Genomic DNA, 21,407 nt, shown 5'->3' with positions numbered 1-21,407 from the left:
GCCTAGTTCCATCTGAATACAGTACATGTGGTGAATGGAGACAAAAGCATGAAGAAGGGCGTGACTAACTACATAGAGCATCCCCTAGCTACAGAGTGAGGGAGGGACACAATTATTAAAGGTAAACAAAAAGACAGTGCATGTGCAACATGATAGCCCTTGTGTTGAACCTATGCAGATCAACACAGCTCACTGGCATGGCGTGAAAAGCCAGCCATACATGGATCAAAATGACTGAACCTGCTGAACTGGACAAATTTGATCCATGTATGGGCAGGCTGGTTGTATACATGTTGATCTATAGATCAACTTGTGCACAATCTGCCTGTTTGTAAATTTTCTATTGACCAGTGACTCTGGCTATACTTAGCGGTACTGATGAGTGTATTCTGGCGGCGGTGAAATCTCCCCGCCGTCAGAATACAATAGCTCAGTGGGAGGAATTTCACCATCCACATTCATGGATTCATGAAAGACAGAAGTTGCCAAATAAATCTGATTCTTTTTGGACAGCTCTTTGCCATGGTGGAGAGTTTGGAATCTGATTGTTTGATTGCTCCTGTGGATAGGTGTCTTTTATACAGATAACAAAATGAGATTAGCAGCACTCCCTTTAAGAGACTACTTCTAATCTCAGCTTGTTACCAGTATGAAAGACACCTGATAGCCAGAAATACTGCTGAATGATAGGGGATCAAATACTTATTTCCCTCATGAACATGCAAATCAGTGCATAATTTGTTAGACATGCATTTCTTTTGAATTTTTTGTTGCTATTCTGTCTCTCAGTATTACAATACACCTACCATTCGATTTTTAGACTGATCATTTCTTTGTGAGTGGGCAAACATTCAAAATCAGCAGGGGATCAAATACTTATTTCCTTCACTGTAAAGTTGATACAGGGGATATCTGATTGCCTCTTGGGGGATTGGGAAGGAATTTTTTTCCCCTGCAGGAGCAAATTGGATCGTGCTTTGCTGGGTTTTTTGCCTTCCTCTGGATCAGCTGTGGGTATAGGATCATAACTTTTTTTTTTATGGTTGAGCTGGATGGACGTTTGTCTTTTTTCAGCCAGACTAACTATGTAAATCAATGGGGTTGATTTACAAAAGCTAGAGAGTGCAAAATCTGGTGCAGATCTGGAAAGAAACCAATCAGCTTCCAGGTTTTTTTTTTTTCTGTCAAAGCTTAATTAAACAAGCTGAAGTTAGAAGCTGACTGGCTACCATGCACAGCTGCACCAGATTTTGCACTCTCCAGTTTTAGTATCAACCTCATTGTCTTTTGTTCATCCTAATGGTTGAACAAAAAAAAAAATAACTGGTGTATGGCCAGCTAAAGATCCCTAAAATAAAATGCTGCTGCAGAAGGCCGTATATCTAAAGGATTAGAGAGCAATACTAAACTAAAATAGAATTGCAGGTGATATTTGAATGTTGTCCTGAGAGTAATGGTAAAGTGATAGAATATCCCCCATTTTACTATAACATATCTAAAACGCTTCTTTTTCTGGAAAGTAACAGGAAATGTTTTGGCTGGCTGTTCTGAATCTATAGCTTCTAATAGTATAGTCTTCCACCACTGCACAAAAGCTTTTCTAATGTTTGTGTTATCCATGTAAAAGGCACTAAACCTTCCTGTACTTGTAAGAGATTCTTTGCAGAGTGTAGGTGGAACTGAACTATTCAAGACTTAGCCTACATTTTGAAGAAATGAAATGACCCATACATTTTGCACTTGCTTTTATTTTAAAAAGGTGCAAGAGGAAAACTGAGCATTCTGCTTTTATGGCCAACTTTAAATTCCATTGAAAACACACAACAGTGCAGAAATAGTGCACAATACAGAGATGTACAGTACATTGACTAGCAGTATAATAGGTGGGAACTCACTGCAGATAAAAGTCTTTGTTCCAGTCTTTAAAGGGAAACTCCAGTTTTGTTAATTAGTATAACTGCTGCACAAGCCTTTTTGCAATTTAATTTTAATAAATGTACTTTTCCATTCTGAAAACAGCCATGATTTTCTAAAATTATTTATGTTCTCGCAACCCAACCATGGCAACAAAAGTTCTTTGTAGGCAGGATTTTTTGAATTCTCATCCACTAGCTCTTGAAAGTGGCTTATTGGCTTTTCCTCCGTGCAGAGATTGAGATTAAATTATAGGCACAATTAAAATGTCCCTAGGTTATCTGTACTTAGTGTTTCCTTTTAGGCTCAAAAATGATATGTCTAAAAGTACGTCAAGGATGTAAATACAGAATCTCCCAATTAGCATTATATTTGAGCAAGTGCACTGTAATGGCCAGTCTTAATATCTAAAGAAGAGAAGCAGGTATAAATCTGCAATACATGTTTGCCAAAATGCCTGTTTCAATTAGTTTTCTTTTTGTCCTTTTTTAACAAAACTGGAATTTCATAGTGATACATAGCCTATTTTGTTTTGTTTTTACAGTGTAAACTGAGAACATTGTGTTGCTAAATGTTTTTTTTAATTAGTTACCTTCAGTAGATTACATAAAAAGATGAAAAAAGGTAAACACATAACAGATCAATTTGTCTCTGTTGCTTGCCAGATACATTCTCTCCTCCAGTTTTATATATCACTTTGTCAAAGGTATCTCTGCTTACAAACATTTGAGAATGTAGAAGTTACAAGTGGTCCCTCTTGGGCAGTTGCAAAGCTTTCCTATCCGCGCACCTTTCCTCACTGCACACTGTTCACCAGCATCACACTAAAGGGACACAAAGGAAAGAAAATGATAAAATTAAATATAAAACCTTCAACAAAGCTAAATATACAGATGTACATACAGAAGAGTTTCTTTATGGAAAAAGAATTAGTCATGTACAAAATTCTAATAACCTAAAGTTATACGTATATATCTATAAACAACGAGATGAAACAAGAGAGTGCAACCGCCTAGTGCATTATCACAAACACTTTAATAATGGGTATAAGAAAACACATTACACTCACAAGCCAAATGGGAATGATGGCATATCATGACATAAAGCACTGAATCTAGACGTCCAGAAATGGTCTCTGCTCTGAGGAAGGGGGACAGTCCTCCAAACTGCGTCAGCTAGCATTGTCATCCCCATATTGGTTGAAGTCGACAAGCTGACTTCTGGATTCTGTTCTTTATGCTATGATATGCCATTATTCCCATTTGGTTTGTGAGTATAATATGTTTTCTTATAGCTGTTAATAAAGTGCTAGTGATAGTGCACTAGGCGGTTGTGCCCTCTTCTTTCCTCCTGTTGTTTATGCACTATTGGATTCCCTTACCTAAGGAGGGCTGCACTGCTTGATCCTTCCACCCTGGGTGGCACAGTGGCCTTGATACATGTGGTTCTAATGACAAGCTTCCCTACAATTTCTGAGCGCTGAAGTGTCAAGTTTCTTATATTGTTTTGTTGTTATATACAATGTATCTATATCTACAGTATATCTAGATCTATAGGCATATGCTCCTGAATTGGTTGATTGTAACTGAATGTCAAGTGAAACTGTTGCTCTGGTACAGGGTTATTTGAATGCTGCTATGGGGGGTGACATTTCCTCTTTGTGACATTATCGTTGGGTAGTGAAAGGTCCTTATTATGGAGAAATCAGGGATCTTTTAGACCCCTGATGTTCACTCTGTGTCCTGCAGGTATACATAGTTTGGAGGCAATCTGCAGCTGAGTTGACACTGAGCACTGGAACACTTAAGGCTCATTTGCACAGACCTATCTAGTATAAATGAACACCTTGTTTATGCAGCTGGAGCCACCTTGAGCTGCATGCAGAATGCACATTTATTTATGGGGATACAGCAGCTGTAGGGACGCATATGGCCCTAAATGTTAGTACCACTCAGTACAGAGTCTAGCCACCACATTTTTACAGGCTGCTGGCAGTGGGGCTAGAAGACGCACCTATGCCTTCTGCCCGCACAGAATCACTGGAATCTCAGGCACAAAGGCTAAACACCCAGTGCGCATGAGGCCTAAAGCTCTATAAAAGTGCTATTTGCTGACCACTGGCAGACTCCTGCTTTGTAGAAGAAACCTACACTTCTATTCTGCTAGACTGTTGAGCTTGGACTTTTGTCTTTTTGTTGAAGGAGTTTCTTCCTCCGTTGCAGTAAGAGGGTTAAAATGGAATTAGTAGCAAAATACCCTTTTACGCAAATTGCTAGTTCTAATGTAAATACAGTTTTATCATTCTTATTTTTATTTATTGTTGACAGTATGTACAGGAAAGGAATTTCGAAATTATGAAAGGGCTTAGTATGTGCAGGAGAGGAGTGTAGAGATTATGTAAGGGGGCAGAATGTGCAGCAGAGTGGTGTGGAGGGTATGATTGTGGGCAGTATGTGCAGGATAGGAGTGTGGAGGGTATGGTGGTGGGCAGGGCCGTAGATAAGGGGGTACCACCAGTCCCCCTGTACAGGGCCCAGGCAGTTGGGTGAATCGGATGTGGTCAGGGAGGGTGATCAGCACGGCAGTAGGGCAATTACTGGAATTGATCCCCTGTATGGCTCTCTGCAGCAGCTGAAAGCTGGCTTCTTCTCTTCTCCCTCCCTCTAGCTTTCAGCTACTGCAGAGGGAGCCATACTGGGCATTGGTTCCAGTGATTGCTCCCCCCCGCCACACCAGTCACCCTCACTGTGAACCATACATTTCCCTATGCTGCCCAGACTCCCCCGTGTACCCCCACCCCCGCAGTGCTTCTCTCCTCTCTCTCCCACAGGCGGGTACAAGCACACAACAGGATCCTTCAGAATGGAGAGCGGGGGAAATGTCCGGTAAATATGTCACATTTACCAGCTTCTTCCTTTCCTAAATGAACACAATGAGTGATTGGTACCAATCACTCACTGTGTTCATTCATAGCTGAAGCATAGTAAACTTGTTTTGGGGGGGAGGGCCCTGTCAAGTTGGCTGTATGGGGCTCCGTAGTTTCTAACAGCAGCCCTGGTGGTGGGCACTATCTGCAGGAGAGGGGTACGATGAGTATGAGAAGGGGCAGTAGATGCAGTAGACAATTGCTGTAAAAAGCATAAGAGGGAGCTGGAGAGTGCTAGAGTATGGTGGCAGGCATTATGTGCAGGAGAGGAGTGCGGAGAGTATGACAGTGGGCAGTATGTGTAGGAGATGAGTGCGGTGAGCATTATAATGGTGTGCAGTATTTGCAGGAATAGACTGTGAAAGGCATCAGAGGGGCAGTAAGTGCAGGAAAGGAGAGAAGAGGGTATGACCGCGGGCAGTATGCACAGGAAAACAGTGCATACTGTATGATGGTAGGAATTAGGTGCAAGAGGGGAGTGCAGTAAGTATTAGAGGGGGCTCTATGTGCAGGAGAGAAGTGACAAGAGTATGACAGCAGCTACTATAGAGTGTGAGCAATATGTGCCGGACGGGATTGCAGAGGGTATAACAGGGGGCAGTATGTGCAGAAGAGGAATGCCAAAGGTATGGTGGTAGTATGGTAGGCAGTATGTGCAAGAGAGACTTATAAAGGGTATAATGACAGATAGTATGTACAGGAACGGAGTACAGAGGGTTTGAGGGTGGACAAGAAATGCAGTGATGTTAGTGTAGCCACCCTGCCCTAAACAGGGGCTACCAGTAAATTTGGCTTTGCTGGGCTGCAGGTAATCTAGCTAATTTGTAATCTTATTGATCATTTGGTTTTCCTGTAAATTCAGTGTAGCTGTAGTTCTTCCCTTTTGTCAGTAGGTGTCACTGGTACCTTCGGCATTACTATGGTGAGCTGCAGTGAAGCTAGTTATGAATATGCATACTTCTCTCAACCAACCAGCAGGAGTTTTCTGGCCACTGGTGCATGCTGGGAGAGAGTGTAAATGTGTGGGGAGGTCAAATGATCAGGGTCCTCTTACCCAGACCTTGGTCTGGTGTGGGTGAGTGACAAATAGCTCTGCTAGGTAGGCCTGAAACCTAAGGTCTAGCCATGTGATTCAGGCCCTGCAACTGAGGGCCTGTCTGTGTGCATGAAGGAAGGGATGGAGCCCTGAAATGAAGTACCAAGCGTTACTCTGCCATGGACTGGGGACTGTGGAGAGCCTAGAAAAGCGTCAAGACAGACTCAGAGAATTCCTGTACTTTCTTGTGAGTTACTTTCTGGCTGCTAAAGGAGACAGCTGTTGCTACAAAAGTACAGATTGCCGGATATGCACAAAAATCCGTGCAGTCACACCACCCACACAAAAGAATGCGGACCCACGGGCAGTGCCAATAATTCTAATGGCACACCGCCCTCACTGGAAATCACAACCATATTGGGAACAGAGGTTTCCATGCGGGCTGCGTTTTCAGAAGAAGTGCAGGGACCTCTTCCCTGCGTGTCCTGGGGCACGGTAGTCCATTCAAATGAATTGGCTCTTGTGTCTGTGCAAAACACGACCCGCAGGAACGCGGATATGTGAACCAGGGGTAAGGGTGTCCTGTGCCCTTACCCCTCTATCCCTGAATTTTCGTTGTATGAGCAATAAACTCACTTTTGTTCAGCTTTAAAGGACATGTTCACCTTTGGGAACATGTTACATGTTCCACCCATTTTTAGGGTGCAACATGTAACATGTTCCCACTGCTGTAGCCACTGCCCAATCCCATCACCTCCCCTCTATGACAGCAATGCGGGGGTAAGTTCTCCGTACTAGCTGTCAGTTTTTTAAATCAGCGCAGCCATGTGGGGCTCCTCCCACACAGCTACATCTTTCATTCACAGATTCTGTGATTGAATGTACTACAAGTACCAGCATCCTTTGCGGATGTCATCTTGTAGTTCTCAATGAACTACCATGGTGCTGTGGAGTGCTGTGGTAGTTCATTCAGTCTTCCTGTCAGTATTAAACAGCACTCAGATTAAAATGACAGTTTGCTGTAGCCCTGCATGGCACCAGCAAACAGCTGATCACCGATGCAATGCTTTACAGGCTTCAAATAAATAATTAAATGCACATTTTTATATAGATTTTTTTTTTTAAAGTGAACTTATCCTTTAAAAGTGACTGGCGCCCATTTTTCTACAACTGTCCACATCCCGCCATGGCTAGCAAACTATGCCCTGAGGTGAAATGTCAGTCCACCCTGTCCCTGGGGGTTGCCACCAAGCCTTCGGAGGTTAGAAGGGTGCTTTATTAAAGGGGACAGTGTGAGCAGGACAGGATTGGGAAAACTATGACAGCAGGTACTGTAGGTTAAAATGCAGAGGGTATGATGGTGGGCAGTATATTCAGGAGTGGATTGCAAAGAATAAGAGTGGGGGCAGATTGTGTAGGATAAGAAATTGTGCAGGATAAGAGTGCAGAGGATATCATGGAGGATAGTATGTGCAGGAGAAGAGTGTGTGGGGGGATATGACAGCAGGCAGTATCTGCAGAAGAAGGGGTGAAGAAGCTATGATAGCATGTACAATATACAGGACTGTGTTCTCTGAAGTCTGGTACCTTACAGAAAAACATGCATGGTTTATGAGCGGATTTTTCAACAGAAACACAGTGCCTCTGTGACTGTAGCTGGATTGCAGCCATTTGCACCAGCCAAGACACACCTACAACAAGTGAGATGTTAAATAGCAGCAAGTAAGTGAAAAGTCAAACAACTATACAGAGATTCCATCATTTTCCCAATCCGTCAAAAAAACAGAAAAAAAGTTAAGGCTGGAGATAGGCTGTGAATCCACCTATAACAAACAGCGGCAAGATTTTTTGTCACTAACCATTTTACTATGAATAAGAATGAAAGGCATCTAATAATTGTGCTTCAAGCGTAGCATTCCGTCTGCATCTGGACTGCAATACAGGAAGGGGGCTTGCTGGGGGAAGCCATAGAAAAAGAAATTGGCAGCCATGGCCACAACAACCTGCTCACATCTGTTTGGCTCAGTACACAACTTTAGATAAGTGGCTTCAGAGGCACTTGGCATGTCTCCTCTACTATACAGTTTTTCAGATGCTAACATTCAAAAATCTGACTCTTATTTAAAGGCTTGCATACATTTTAATCCATATAAGATATCTGCTCTAGCCTCCTATCAGCCCATCTTTACGTTCTAATTTACTAATAGTAGTTTACAGACTTGCTATCACCAGCATCTGATCCTCGAAGTTCACTATCTCAAATTATTTGGTTGTTTAAAGCTTTAAACATGCTCTTAAAGGTTATATACAAATGCCTTTCTCTGCTTTTTGGTTACTTCTTTTTTGCATATCACCATACATCCACCTGTCAATGTCCCTTTTATTAAAATCTGCCACAAGTGCACTTTTTATGTGATTGTATAGTCTAGCTGGGTGACCAGTTCATTCAGCATTAATACAGTATAAAGTCATTATGTGTTTCAATTAGATAATGGCAGGTCCTTTTAGAGATAAGTTCCTCATGTCTTGCTTGTTCCATTTCTTTAAGTGCTTTTTCGCTTGCAGGCAGAACCCTCCTGCCTTTGTTTGATTACTTAATATGTTACTTTGGGTATATGTTATTTGTGGCTTACCCAAAGTGTAAAGCACAGAATATGCTGGCCTTAAATAAACAAGGAATAATATACAGATACAGTATATACAGATTTGGTAGGGTTATACTAGACAAATAATTTGTATTAATTATAAATACTGAGAGTTTAGTACCATGAAAAAGACATATCTCTGGGTCTTTTGAGATATTAACCTCTGTTATTTTCTGAATCAGGCTAACTATTCCCCCCAGTACTCTTGGATTTTAGGACATTCCCACCAAATGTGAAACATTGTACCTCTACACCTACATCCACGCCAACATGAAGGTGAGTTATCTTCACTTATTCTATGTGCTACACTCGGTGTAATATACCATCTTGCCAAACATTTATAATTCATCTCTACCTCCTTCATATTTAAATTCCTGTGAATTTTCTTTTGCTTTTCCTCATCTATTATTACTCCTAAATCCCTTTCCCATTTTTCTATAAATGATGGCCTTAAAACCGTGCTTAATCCAGTGAGGATCTTATATATTTTAGAAATTCCGTGTTTCCCAGCTCCCTGTGTATCTAATAGGTGCTCAAAAGGGTTCCAATCCTCTTTTATTCTTAGTGGTCTTGGAAGCTTCCCTATAAAATGTTTACGCTGAAAATAATGCCACTCATCCATTCTCATAAATATTTCACTCTTATTTTTCATTTCCTTAAGTGAACATACTTCCTCACCCTCCATTATATCTCTCAACTGTACATCTTCCTTCTTTCTCCACTTCCCTGTAATACTTTCTTTACCTGGAGGAAAAAACTCTGTGGACTCTAAAGGCATTAACAGTGAATTAGATTCCCATCCCATTTGTTTGTGTAAAATATCCCAAACTCTTAAAACATTTTGTGTAAACAAACATATACTATCTGCTAATCCTCAGTATTGAGGAGGTAACCATACAATTCTACTCAAATTTGTACAATTTAGTGTATTTTCTATTTTTACCCAACTTTTCCCATGTGAATCATGCGTCCAATCAAAAATTCTCGCCGATATTACCGAGTTATAGTATCTTTTCAAGTCTGTTACTCCCTTTCTTTTTCATGGTACTAAACTCTCAGCGAAAAAATATAAACAATCTGGTTTACTGTATTATTTGAACGCAGCGAAGGGCTTGATACCCAAATTCTGGAGGGAACAAGGAGTACCAAAAACAAAGGATTGGGTAGATAGGGTGGATCAGATATATAGATTGGAGGAACTTTATCATATGGACGAAGATAAGATGGAGAGTTTCCGTATAAGATGGGAAAAATGGGAGGAATTTAAAAAGTTGAATTTATTTTTAGAGTATATGTAATAGAGAAGAGAGGTTATGGGTGATAAATATAGGATTAAACTACAAATATTTTCGGATAAAGATCTCTACAAGGAGTAAGAAGAATGCAGAGTCGAGGTTGAGGAATGGAAGGGTGGGGAAGGTATGTTGTATACTAGGATGGAGGGGGAAAAGGATATTAGGATTAACATTAATATTTTGATACACTGTAAGCTAAAGAAGTGTTTCTTTATTGTTTGTGTTTTTTTTATTTTCTTAGTGTTTGTTTGTATAAACTGGTAATATGAAAACCAATAATAAAATATTTAAGTAAAAAAAAAAAATTATAAATACTGACTAGAACATATTAGAAGAGTGTAGCTGAGTACAGAGGAGAGTGTATGGGCAGCTGCATGCTTCCGTTCTCCTCCTGTCACTGCACTGTATCAGAGTGCTGGCTATGTGTTCTCAGCCCCTCTCCCACTAACCATGCTGTGGCTGTGTAAAATCCCCAGTTTGTCCCCCCCCCACACCTCCTGGCAGCAGCAGAGCCTGTGAGGAAGAGACTGGATAATACAGCAGCTGTTTGGGATACTGAGACATATAGTCCTGCACAGGGGAATTGAATGCAGCTAAAAACTTCAACACCCATACATCCTAGCAAATGGAAGGAGAAGACAGACTTTTCCCAGGCTTTCCAAGAGAGGCCAGGCTTCTTGTCTGCAGGAGACGAGAGAGTGTGCAGGCTTGCTTCTGTGTCCTATGCCTACACTACAGGACTGGAAAGTACAGAGCTGTAACCTGTGTACTGAGAAACTGAGCCACTGTGAGGTTACAGTCTTTGCTGTGCCGAGTACTGAAGTTGCCCCAGGCAACCCAGAAGTGAGGGACTTCCGACAAGAGGGACCACTGCTGCTATGTCACTGGGATTGTTGAAAGGGCATTGCTGCCATCGATCTATTACTGGTAGCATAGACAGTGTATTTAGGGATTGGCCACATATCTAGCAGCCCTACCTATTAACTACATGCAGACTTTACTGGGACTGTACTTATATGTACCACCATAAAGACTGGGCCCCAAACGCTAGCCAACTGAAGAACTAGAGCTAAAGACTGTTCATTCAAATAGCTGCCTCACAAGAACCTTTCCTGTTGTCCATACTAAGAGGTACCTCTTTAGGGAGTCTTAAACTTCTTTGCTGACATTCATTTATAGAGTGTACCCTAAAGTGGATATAAGCCTACTGTTTACAGAGGAGTTATTGTAGTATCGGTTATCATTGCTGTTACTATTTTCTAAGGTCAATACTTATTGCTAATTTTGTGGATTACCGGGTTTGCTCTCATTTAGCTGCATAGAACTCCTAATCATTTATGTGCATACTGCTATTTATTGCAACCCGTGAAAATATATTGGGATCATTTACCACTAACCAGTTTGCTGTTTGCTTTTGAACCTTAGTTGTGTGCAGGGCATGTATATTTGAGCTCCCAATAGCATTGCAGTATACGTTTGCTTAGCCTGGTGTGTCAGTGGGGCTGAGATTGATCCCTTAGTCAAAACAGAAGAACAAAGAACCCATTCTACCAGGCACCTCCTGCATGGGTAGCGCTACATAAAGATAGTTTTACTATTAATAAAAATGTATAATCAGTGAAAATATTTGTGTTTAACAAGTTTCTTATGCTTAGCAACACCCATGTTCTCCACTTGGCTTTTCTTACCGAAGGCACCCATCCCAGCTTCTTGTCCAGAGGAAGGATCCTTTTACTTTTGAGTTTCTCCAAGACATCCTGTAAAGCTTCGATCTGTATAAAATATACAACATTAATTAAATTCAGTTTACTACAAGTTAATAAAAGTCTAACAATGAATTTAAAAAAAACTGCATATAAACGAAGACTGCTAGAGGTCTTAGAACTTATCTGAGAATATCTGAGAAATTTATATTGTTCACATATCTGTAGGAGTAGTGTTAGGGTCACTCCAGAAAGGTTGCCAGGAATTACACATTATATTTGATATAATAAATATAAAAAAAATCTTTTTTGAGTGCTTTAGCTTTCTCAGCTCCCATATAACTAAGACTGTTAGAGGTCTTAGAACTTATCTGAGAAATTTATATTGTTCACATATCTGTGGTAGTGTTAGGGTCACTCCAGAAAGGTTGCCAGAAATTACACATTATATTTGATATATTAAATAAAAATTAAAAAAAATCTTTTTTGAGTGCATTAGCTTTCTCAGCTTCCAGGACGCTCTGACTCCAAGCTGTGACATGTCTTATCCAGAGTTCACCCATCCCCTCCTGCACCCTTCTATCAGGTTATCTCTGTAATGAGTAGCCTTACTATCCATTAGAAAGTTGTTGGATGCAGTGTTGCATGGGACAGCTTTCATTATTGCTAGAAAGTGTTAAATTTTGCATACAGGAGTGCTGGCTTTTTCTGAAAAACTGTGTGACTAAGCCCTTGCTCACAGTATTGCGAGCTTTGCGGCCTTTGTTTGCTTGGGCACCACAGCCCATTCATTTGAATGGTCTGCTGTGACTGCATTTCCCACAGATAAAGGTGAATGCGTGCATCTTTTTAAAATGCAGCTGTGAGGGTGCATGTGATCGGCACAGGGCCAATCAGCACTGTCCAGACAGAGGTTCAGGGGTCATGCAGCCTCATAGGATAGTCAAAGGAGAATGAAAACCCCTACCCTTCTTCCACGGTCCCCAATCTATCTGCCGATAGTATGGAGCCCTAGGAGGCACTCTGCACATGCTCAGTTTGATGTGTATTGCTAGAGAGTTCTTATGGGTCGGGAGGGTGCATTTGATCGGCACAGGGCCAATCAGCACTGTCAAGACAGAGGGTCAGGAGTCATGCAGCCTCATAGAACAGTCAGGGTAGAAAGAAAACCCCTTGTACAAGATTTAACCAGTGCTCGGCTGGACACTGATAGAAGGCACAAGACTGCTATATATTGCTGATCAGAAAAGGTATTTAGCATTTTATATTTACTAAAATAATTGCTCTGTGTACTGTGGGAGATCAGGTATAGTGAATGCAGGGTCCTGGATTTAGTAACACTTTAACTACTTTCACTAACCCAAAAAGTGTGGATCAGGAACCACAGAGAGGTCAGATGTTCTTATCTAATATTGCAGACAGACAAGTATACATGTGCAATTAATTTAATTTTGATTTGTTTTTCGGATGAAAATTTTCTTTTCAGAGATTCAGATATATCCAAAAAAAATTATAACAAAATTATTGAATAAATTTGTTTCATTCGGATGACGTCACATGATACGATAGTAGTTTGAGACCATGGGGAATTAAATTAAATTTTCAAATTTGTTCCATAACCCATATTTGGATAATGAATGGATCCGAATTTTGTTCCATTTGTTAATTTTAATGCCCATTACAACCAGTCAATATTGTCCAATCAGCTCATGCCTTTTTTCTTAGTGGGTTGGACTTGTGTCTGAAAATATTGAATCTTTTTGATTCAAATCCATCCGATTCAATAATACTGTATATTTAATAAATAGCAATCTTCCAGAAAAACTGCTAAAATGTTTGAATCCACGTGGACCAACGAATATACAAAACTAATACCAAAGATATGAAATTAATTTTGAACGAATGCATCCGAAACTAAACAAAAATGTCCAGCATGCATATGTCTAATGACAAGCTTGACAACCAGGCAACTAACATATTTAGAAGAATATTGGTAATGATAGCTTCCATCCTTCTCTCATGATAGGTTTACAGTAGGTTGGAAAACAACTATATCCCTTTCAATATATTTCAGTTTAGCTAACAGGTACATTTGCCAGACATCATTATTATGTATTTGCATGCCATCAATGCGTTCCCTAGTGCTTTACAAGTTACAGTTCTTATGCAAAATACAGTTATTATTACAAATTACAGGTGTTATGTGCATAAATAGGTACTGAAGACAGTGTTCATAAACACGCTTTACATGTAAATATACAAAAGCACAGCCATGAAAATGTCATTGTATTCTACATTCTAGCCTTCCTATGCTATATCCTATCCTAACCTTATTGTAAAGGAAGACTAAAGAAAGTAAAATATATTAGTTTCAACCTGATATAAGCCGGCCATAGATTAGGAAAAAATCCCTTCTGGTTGATCTACAGTATGTACATTGCAGGGATTTTAACAACTTTGTTGCAGATTCCTACCTTTTGTTATTCTGAAGAAATAGCTGTTTGTCTGTGTCCATGGGGAAAGTCAATATGAATGGGAGGGATTTAATAATTATCAATTAGCTGCTGCACTTGCAGAGATTTAATGAGGAAAGTGGCAGGGTCTGCATCCCTTTAGACGTTATTTCCCTTTGAAAGTATCTCACCAAAAATTACATTTTTGTTGCAGGGGATTCCCAAAATCTGATTTGTATATTGGTGCAGACTTCTGGGAAAATCAGTAAGTCAATCTCACAAGCAGGAAATGACATTTCTAGGGGAGTTCTGTATACCAACTGTGTACAGAACTCCTCTAGGTTGCTTTTTTGTATTGCATTTTACTGAAAATTACAGAGTGGGAAACTGAAAAGGAAAGGTAACTTAAAGCAGAGCTCCACCCAAAAGGGGAAGTTCCGCTTTAATACTTTGGGGAGCGAGGAGGAGCAGGTACCCGAATTTGACAGGCACCCGCACCCACTTCTGCTGCGATCACCTAGGCGATTGGAATCGGAAGTTGTCCTCCCTCCCTCCTTGTAGTCTTCTGACAGGTGTCAGGTGACGTGACAGGTCCCAGAAGACTACGGGGCCATTCACAAAAGCGCAGCACTTCTTGCACAGGCGCAGTGGGCACCCAGCTATCAAGCTGTCACAGCCGGGTGCGATCGGACGATGCTGGTGCCAAGGGGAAAAGACAGCTGGTGAAACCAGGGGTGGTGAGTACACCGCTGGACCGAGGGACAGGTAAGTGGCTGACTTTTATTTTTTTTTTTTCAGCTGGAATTCAATTACAATATAACTTTTGTGACAGTTGTATAAGCTATATTCATTTTTTTTTAAATTTTTTCTTTTTTCGGCAAAAGTGGAGTTACCCTTTATAATTATGTTTGTGCTGCCAATGATAAATTGATGACCCAACCATACTGTTTCTACTAGAATTGTTTATACCATTGATAATTTTGTCTTCCTTTTCCCTCCCACCTTATCTCTGTGACAGCGTTTCCCAATCTTTTTTCAGTCACAACACCCTTTAAAACTATACAAAAATCTCATGATACCGCAGTCAAAAATGTGAAAAGTAAAGTAGAGTAAAATAGAATGAATATAGCCATCTTCTGAAATTTTAATTAGAATAGAATAAAGTATAAAGAATATAAACATCTTCCAAAATTTGAATTTCCAAAAGAATAGAATATAAAATAAAGGAATAGAATAGAAATATAATAGGAAATAATAGAATAGAAAATAATTGAATTGAATAGAATAGAAAAATAATCAAATAGATTAGAACAGAATAAAATAAAATTGAATACAGCCATCTTCCAAGATTTGAAATTGGAATAGAAAAGTATACAATAGAAAGAATATAGCCATCTTCTGAAATTAGAATTTTGAATTTCAAAAAGAAAAGAACCAGCTATCCTTCACAATGAATTTGGATTGATTTGATATTTTCTATTCGAATTCGATTTGAATACTTGGAATCCACTGGAAAAAATGTAATCCGGTCAAAAACGAATAAATGAAACAAAACTAAAAACTAATTTCACTACGAATGCAATGAAATTAAATTAGTAACTTAACTAATTGATGCGAAACGAAAGACATTTTTTCATTCTGCACATGCCTACTGGCAGGGTCAATGGGTACTTTTTCACTTATTAAACAGATATACCAAGATGTATTCAGTGGCATATTTTTCAGACAAAAGGGTGCATACAAGAGAAGTTCATTGTTAGGGTTTACATACACTTTACTATTCATAAAATTTCTCTGACTAGTTCTAAAAAATAAAGCTTTACATGACCCATTCAAGCTGGACCATTTAAAAGGCATATGTTTAGAATCTACTCCAGCTCTCCAACCACAACTGGTTGTAACCCTTTATGTGGTATGCAACATTTGAATTTGCTGTCCATTGGGAGGAGGGAATGGGGATGGTGGTAGGTTAGTTGTAGGTAGCGAGAAAATAATGGCAGGGAAGTATTTTTGTGCTGATTTTGCTCTCACCAAGAAAATATCTGTTTTCGCTGACAAAATAAAACGTGGACCCTTGATTGGGACCCTCCATGTACCGACAGATAATATCTAATTAAACAAATCAGGAAGACAACACAGGCAACAATTTGACACAATTCTTGTTGATGTATATACTGTATACAAAATTGAAAATATAGAGACCCTACCCCTCCTACAAGGAAAAAAAGTTGTAGGCTGCTATTCCTGAAAATGATAATTGCCTGACTGCGATACTAATCTTTGACTTCACTATTTTCTAAATTACTGACCTGGAGGAAATCTAGAAATAAGAAATTATAGGCTAAAATGTGTGTAGTTTAAAGTAAAAAACCCTCTATAGTTTAGTATTTTATTGCAGCCAATATTTAAATGATCAAAAGAAACATCCTTACCAGTTCTTTTTCCTCTTGGCTGCTGTTATCAGTGGTTTCTGCAGACCTGATCCCAACTGTCTCATCGCCATATACAAGGAGTAAGAAAAGATAAACAGAGACAAGAACAAGAGGTAGCCGGCAGCTCACCATGGTGCTGATGTTGAGAATGCTTCTTTACTGAACTGTCTGTGGTCCTGATACACACTTTTATACCTCACCTCTAAACTATTACCATTATACAGACGTCAGTCCTGTTCCTCCATCCAAGGATGTGTTCATGTTTACTGTTTGCAGACATCACCCATTTTCCTGACACTCACGTTTTCCTATTAACCCTTTGACTTTTACAGTGAACATCTGAAATTTAGATTACATTACCTTAATAGAGATCATTGCAGCCATGCTCTTGGGGATCAAATCAGATTGAGAGGTGGGAGGTTTTGTAAGCATTGAAAACTTTGAATTTATTAGCTCCCCAAGAAACAGATCTCATCCTCTAAAGAGAAACAAATCAACTAACATTACATACAATGTTAACAAAGATAACAAGCATTTTCTTTTTTAAAGAAAATGATATTGCAAAACAGTAATAAGAAACTTATACAAACACAATTTTATGGTTCTGTCACCGATTTAATTATATGTCTGGATTTATAAACACAAGTGCCAGCTGCTACCACAGAACCAGGACCTGCACACTCCAAGACATATGTATGAAAAAAGTAGTAATAAATATTTTTCCAACTATCAATTTTGCACTGCAAAACTGAGAATGAAACAACAAATTCTGATTGATTGCTGTTGGCAACAAGAAATTATCTTGTTAGCTCGCTTTTCATGTATCCCCCCAAAACAAGGAACCATTGAGGAGAGATCTACTGCTACATAGTTACATAGTTAGTCTGGTTGAAAAAAAGACAGACATCCATCTAGTTCAACCATTAAAAGAAAAAAAAAAAAAAAAAATGATACAATCCTATATACACAACACATATACCCACAGTTCCAATTTGCTCCTGCAGGGAAAAAAAATCCTTCCGGATCCCCTGAGAGGCAATAGGATATTCCCAGGATCAACTTTACCTGTAAATATTAGTATCCAGTAGGGATGGTCTATATGTTCGACTTGAACTTTGGACGTTCATGTGTTCGCTCAACACATGAAGATCTGGGGCGTTTGGCTCTGGTGGCGCACTGTAATTGGCCAAAGCATTTCACCTGACCACAGGTCAGGTGCAATGCTTTGGCCTTTCACAGCTGAGTTTACAGTAAGAACCATGATTGGCCAAAGTCTTTGTGACTTTGGCCAATCATGGCTCAGGGGCTAAGTCCATGCTATATAAGGCTGCTTACACAGCAGCCTTGTGTAGCGTGTTAGTGAAGTTAGGTGAGGTTAGTTAGTGGTTTGGTCGGAGACAGAGTAGGGAGTGTAGTGCAGTGTTGTAGTGTCAGTGTGTTGTTTTTACAACACTTCTGCATCACTAGTATATTTTTTTTCTTCATGACTTTTTTTTTTTTCAGCATCGGGTTCTGTTGCTGCATCTTTAGTGTTCCCTTTTTGTGTCGCAGGTGTTCCTCTTTCTGCATCAGCAGTGGTTTCCTTTTTTCACTTTTATTTTGTAATTTAAATTTTTTTTTGGCTGCAGCACTAAAACCATTTATGGCATAATTGCTGTTCCCCCCTACTGCATCGCAGGTGTTCCTCCTTCTGTGTCAGCAGTGGTTCCCTTTTTTTTACTTAATTTTTTTTTTTTTTTTTTTACTGCTGTGGCCAAAAAAAAAAATTAAAGTATCCATAGTTACAGTACCGCTTATTTTCGGTAAAAAAAAAAAATAAAACAGTTTATAGTGCAGAACATATTGCACCCAAGCACCAAAATCCCATCCCACACTCAAAAATAAAGTTATATAAATCCCCTAAAAAAATCCCCATCGTGTCTGAAAGACCAAGAAGGAGACAGCTGCTCACAGGCAGCTAAGAGAGGGCAAGCAGCCTCTGTGTCCAAAGTGAAAAGTGGTGGTCGTAGACATGGTGTATCCTTTGCAGGCAGGGCACGCTTGTCCTTTTTTTCTGGTCCTGGCCATGTTATTGAGCCACAAGATGCAGAAGAGGTGGTGAAGTGGATAACTAAGCCATCCTCATCCTCTGTCACCCAGGCTCATACTATTTTGCCTTTCACCGCAGCTGCCAAAGCAGCCTATTCCACAGGCTCCTTGTCCACCACAGCTACTCCTTCTGTAGCCCCACAATCATGCACAGAGGAGTCACTGGAATAATTTGATCAGTGTCAGTTACATGCTGCTGGAGGATGTGCAGAAATTTGAATGCTCCGATGTCCAAATTGCTACCATTACAACTTCTGCCTTTCCATCTGGTGGACTCTGCCCCCTTTCGTGAATTTGCAGAATGTGCTGTACCACAGTTGCAGGTTCCGAAAAGACAATTCTTTTCACGTAAGGCCATTCCAGCTCTGTACCATCATGTGGAAGGCAATGTTTTTGCCTTGTTAGGGCAGTCAGCAGCAAGGTTCACACTACTGCTGACACATGGTCCAGCAGGCATTGTCAGCAATGTTACATATCCTTCATGGCATACTGGGTAACTCTGCTAGCAGCTGGGAAGGATGCAGGACTGGGTTCAATGTTGGAGGTTGTTCCACCACCATGCCTCCAAAAAGCTAGTGGTGATTCTTCCACACTGGGCCAGAGATTCTGTCAGCTCTGTAGGGGCAGGCTCAGAGGTGGTTGATGCCATGGCAGCTTGAACCAGGAATGGTTGTATGTGACAGTGACACCAACCTTCTCTCCGCCCCCCCACAGGGACATTTGACACATGTTCCATGCTTGGCACACATCCTGAATTTATTGGTGCAGCATTTCTTGAACAGGTACCCAGGCTTTCAAGATCTTCTGAAGCAGGCCAGAAAAGTCTGTGGCCATTTCCGGCTGTCATGCACGGCCAATGTTCGGCTCGCTGACATTCAGCAAGAATTCAACCTGCTCACCAACCGACTCATTTGTGACATGCCCACCAGGTGGAACTCAACATTGGCAATGCTGCAGTGGCTGCACACGCAGCATATGGCCATCAATGAGTACCTGTGTGAATATGGCACAAGGACAGGCTCAGGGCAGCTTGGCTTCTTTTCACCACGTCAGTGGCTGCTGATAAAGGATGCGTGCACTGTCCTGTCACCATTTGAGGAGGCCACAAGGATGGTGAGCCATGACAATGCATGCATGCATGCATCAGTGACACTATCCCTCTAGTCTTCCTGCTGGAGCACATGCTGCATGGAATCATGGACAGGGCACTTAAGGCAGAACAGCGGGAGGAAAAGGAGGACTTCCTGTCCTCTCAAGGCCCCCTTTATGCAGAAACCATTCATGCGGGGCCGCAGAACATACAGGAGGAGGAGGGAGAGGAGGAGGATTGTAACAGCATGGAAGTAGAGGATAACATACGGCAGTCTTCAAGGGGTGGTTTTCAGTCCCCAGAAACACAGCCATGAGTAGTATGTGGCTGGGAGAAGGTAGTTCCTGACAATGTCATCCTCAGTGGCACAGAGAACTCAGAATCTCCTGCCTCCTCAAACTTACGCTGCATGGGTTGCCTGATTCTACAAAGCCTGTGTAAGGACCTAAGGATTTGTGAAGTCAAGAAGAGGGATTAATACTGGTTGGCAACCATTCTTGATCCACGTTCTTTAGTCCTCAGCGCCCAGGGCTGTTTGGTTTAAGCACCCATTGGCAGCGCCTGCATCATATGGTGCAGGTTTATCTAGGGGCAAGAGAAGACTTGGAGACCTTTCCAACTGAGTATTCACTGGGTTACGGGGTCTTGAGGATGGATCACTGGCCAGAACTTGCTCAACATGCCATAGAGCTACTGGCCTGTCCTGTATCCAGCGTGCTTTCCGAACAAACATTCAGTGCTGCTGGAGGTTTTGTGACAGATAAAAGAGTGCGTCTGTCCACAGACTCCATTGACCAGCTGACATTAATCAAAATGAATTTAGTCTTGGATCAACAGCCACTATCAAGCCCCTGATACTGATGTAACTGATTACATTTGTTAGGGATCTGGGATCCCTTGAAGACTGCCTATTCCTGAATCTTGATTATGCTAACTTCCAAACAATGTTTTTGGCTTACGGCACCACCAACACCCAAGGCCAAATTTTTCTGCACCTGTTTGACAGGTACATCTAATTTCAGTTTTTTTACCATTTTTGTCTAATTGTTAACAATTTTTAACTGCAGGGCGCATTCCTGCACCTAGCAAGAGTAACTGTGAGGAGTTACAATGTTCAGGCACCACCAGCACCCAAGGCCCAATTTTTCCGCAACTGTGTGACAGGTGCATATAATTAGAATTTTTAGAGCAGTCAAACCGTGATCTGCTATGTCTTATGGAAGCAGAGAGGGGGGCTTGGGAGTGAGTACATACTAGTGCCCCCATAGCAAGTGGCTTGCTATGGGGGCCCTGTTCAGAGGGGGAGGAGCCAGAAGTGCCAGTGGGAACCTGAGCAGAGAAGGAAGATTGCGGCTGCTCTTTGCCATTGCCCATTGCACACAGCAAGTAAGTATAACATGTATGTTATTAAAAACAAACAAACCTTAAGTATCACTTTAAACCTCTCACTCAACCTCTAAAATATTACTTTTTTATTTTGAAAAGACAGTGTAAAAGAAAAGTTGAAAAAAGCACTTGTGGATTCACCAATCATTTTTTGTGTATTTATAAATATCAAAAACAGTGCCACGCTCCACTTAAATCTAAAGTAAAACAAACGACTGAATATACAGATCTTCCAACAAATAATTCAAGTGTCCACATCAAATCCATGATTCTCTATAGTCACTGCAGTGTAGCAATCAATTAATCCTGGTTCACCTCTTGTGATTTTATTAAACCAACACTTATGCACCTCCACCAGTTGTGCTCTCAGCTTATATATATGACCAAACCATTAAGTGAGGTCATATAAAGCATGTGTCCCATTATTTGGACTATGAGA

At 40.6% G+C, this 21,407-nt stretch overlaps 1 protein-coding gene across 1 annotated transcript; it reads right to left on the bottom strand.

Moving 5' to 3' along the window:
• Positions 1–1,730: 1,730 nt before the first annotated feature.
• On the bottom strand, positions 1,731–16,588 carry LOC149470075 (cocaine- and amphetamine-regulated transcript protein-like). The gene is made up of 3 exons (XM_089667247.1): positions 16,405–16,588; positions 11,505–11,588; positions 1,731–2,738 (listed from the first exon to the last, which is right to left on the bottom strand). The coding sequence occupies exons 1-3, from the start codon at positions 16,534–16,536 to the stop codon at positions 2,631–2,633; spliced, it is 324 nt and encodes a 107-aa protein (XP_089523373.1). The 5' UTR covers positions 16,537–16,588; the 3' UTR covers positions 1,731–2,630.
• Between the last annotated feature and the right edge of the window lie 4,819 nt (positions 16,589–21,407).

The sequence above is a fragment of the Staurois parvus genome, unplaced genomic scaffold, assembly GCF_062004578.1.
Source record: "Staurois parvus isolate SC_StPar_1 unplaced genomic scaffold, SC_StPar_1.0 ptg000053l, whole genome shotgun sequence".
Lineage (NCBI taxonomy): Eukaryota > Metazoa > Chordata > Amphibia > Anura > Ranidae > Staurois > Staurois parvus.
Note: the sequence above shows the minus strand (reverse complement) of the source record. Positions and strands in the feature narration are given on the sequence as shown.

Bases quoted from the DNA above. Each gene is read 5' to 3' on its own strand.
- LOC149470075 (XM_089667247.1), bottom strand. From the start codon at position 16,536: ATGGTGAGCTGCCGGCTACCTCTTGTTCTTGTCTCTGTTTATCTTTTC. The intron at 11,589-16,404 runs GTAAGGATGTTT...TATTTTATACAG, and splicing joins GCCAAGAGGAAAAAGAACTG to ATCGAAGCTTTACAGGATGT. The intron at 2,739-11,504 runs GTAAGAAAAGCC...GTGTCCCTTTAG, and splicing joins AGCTGGGATGGGTGCCTTCG to TGTGATGCTGGTGAACAGTG.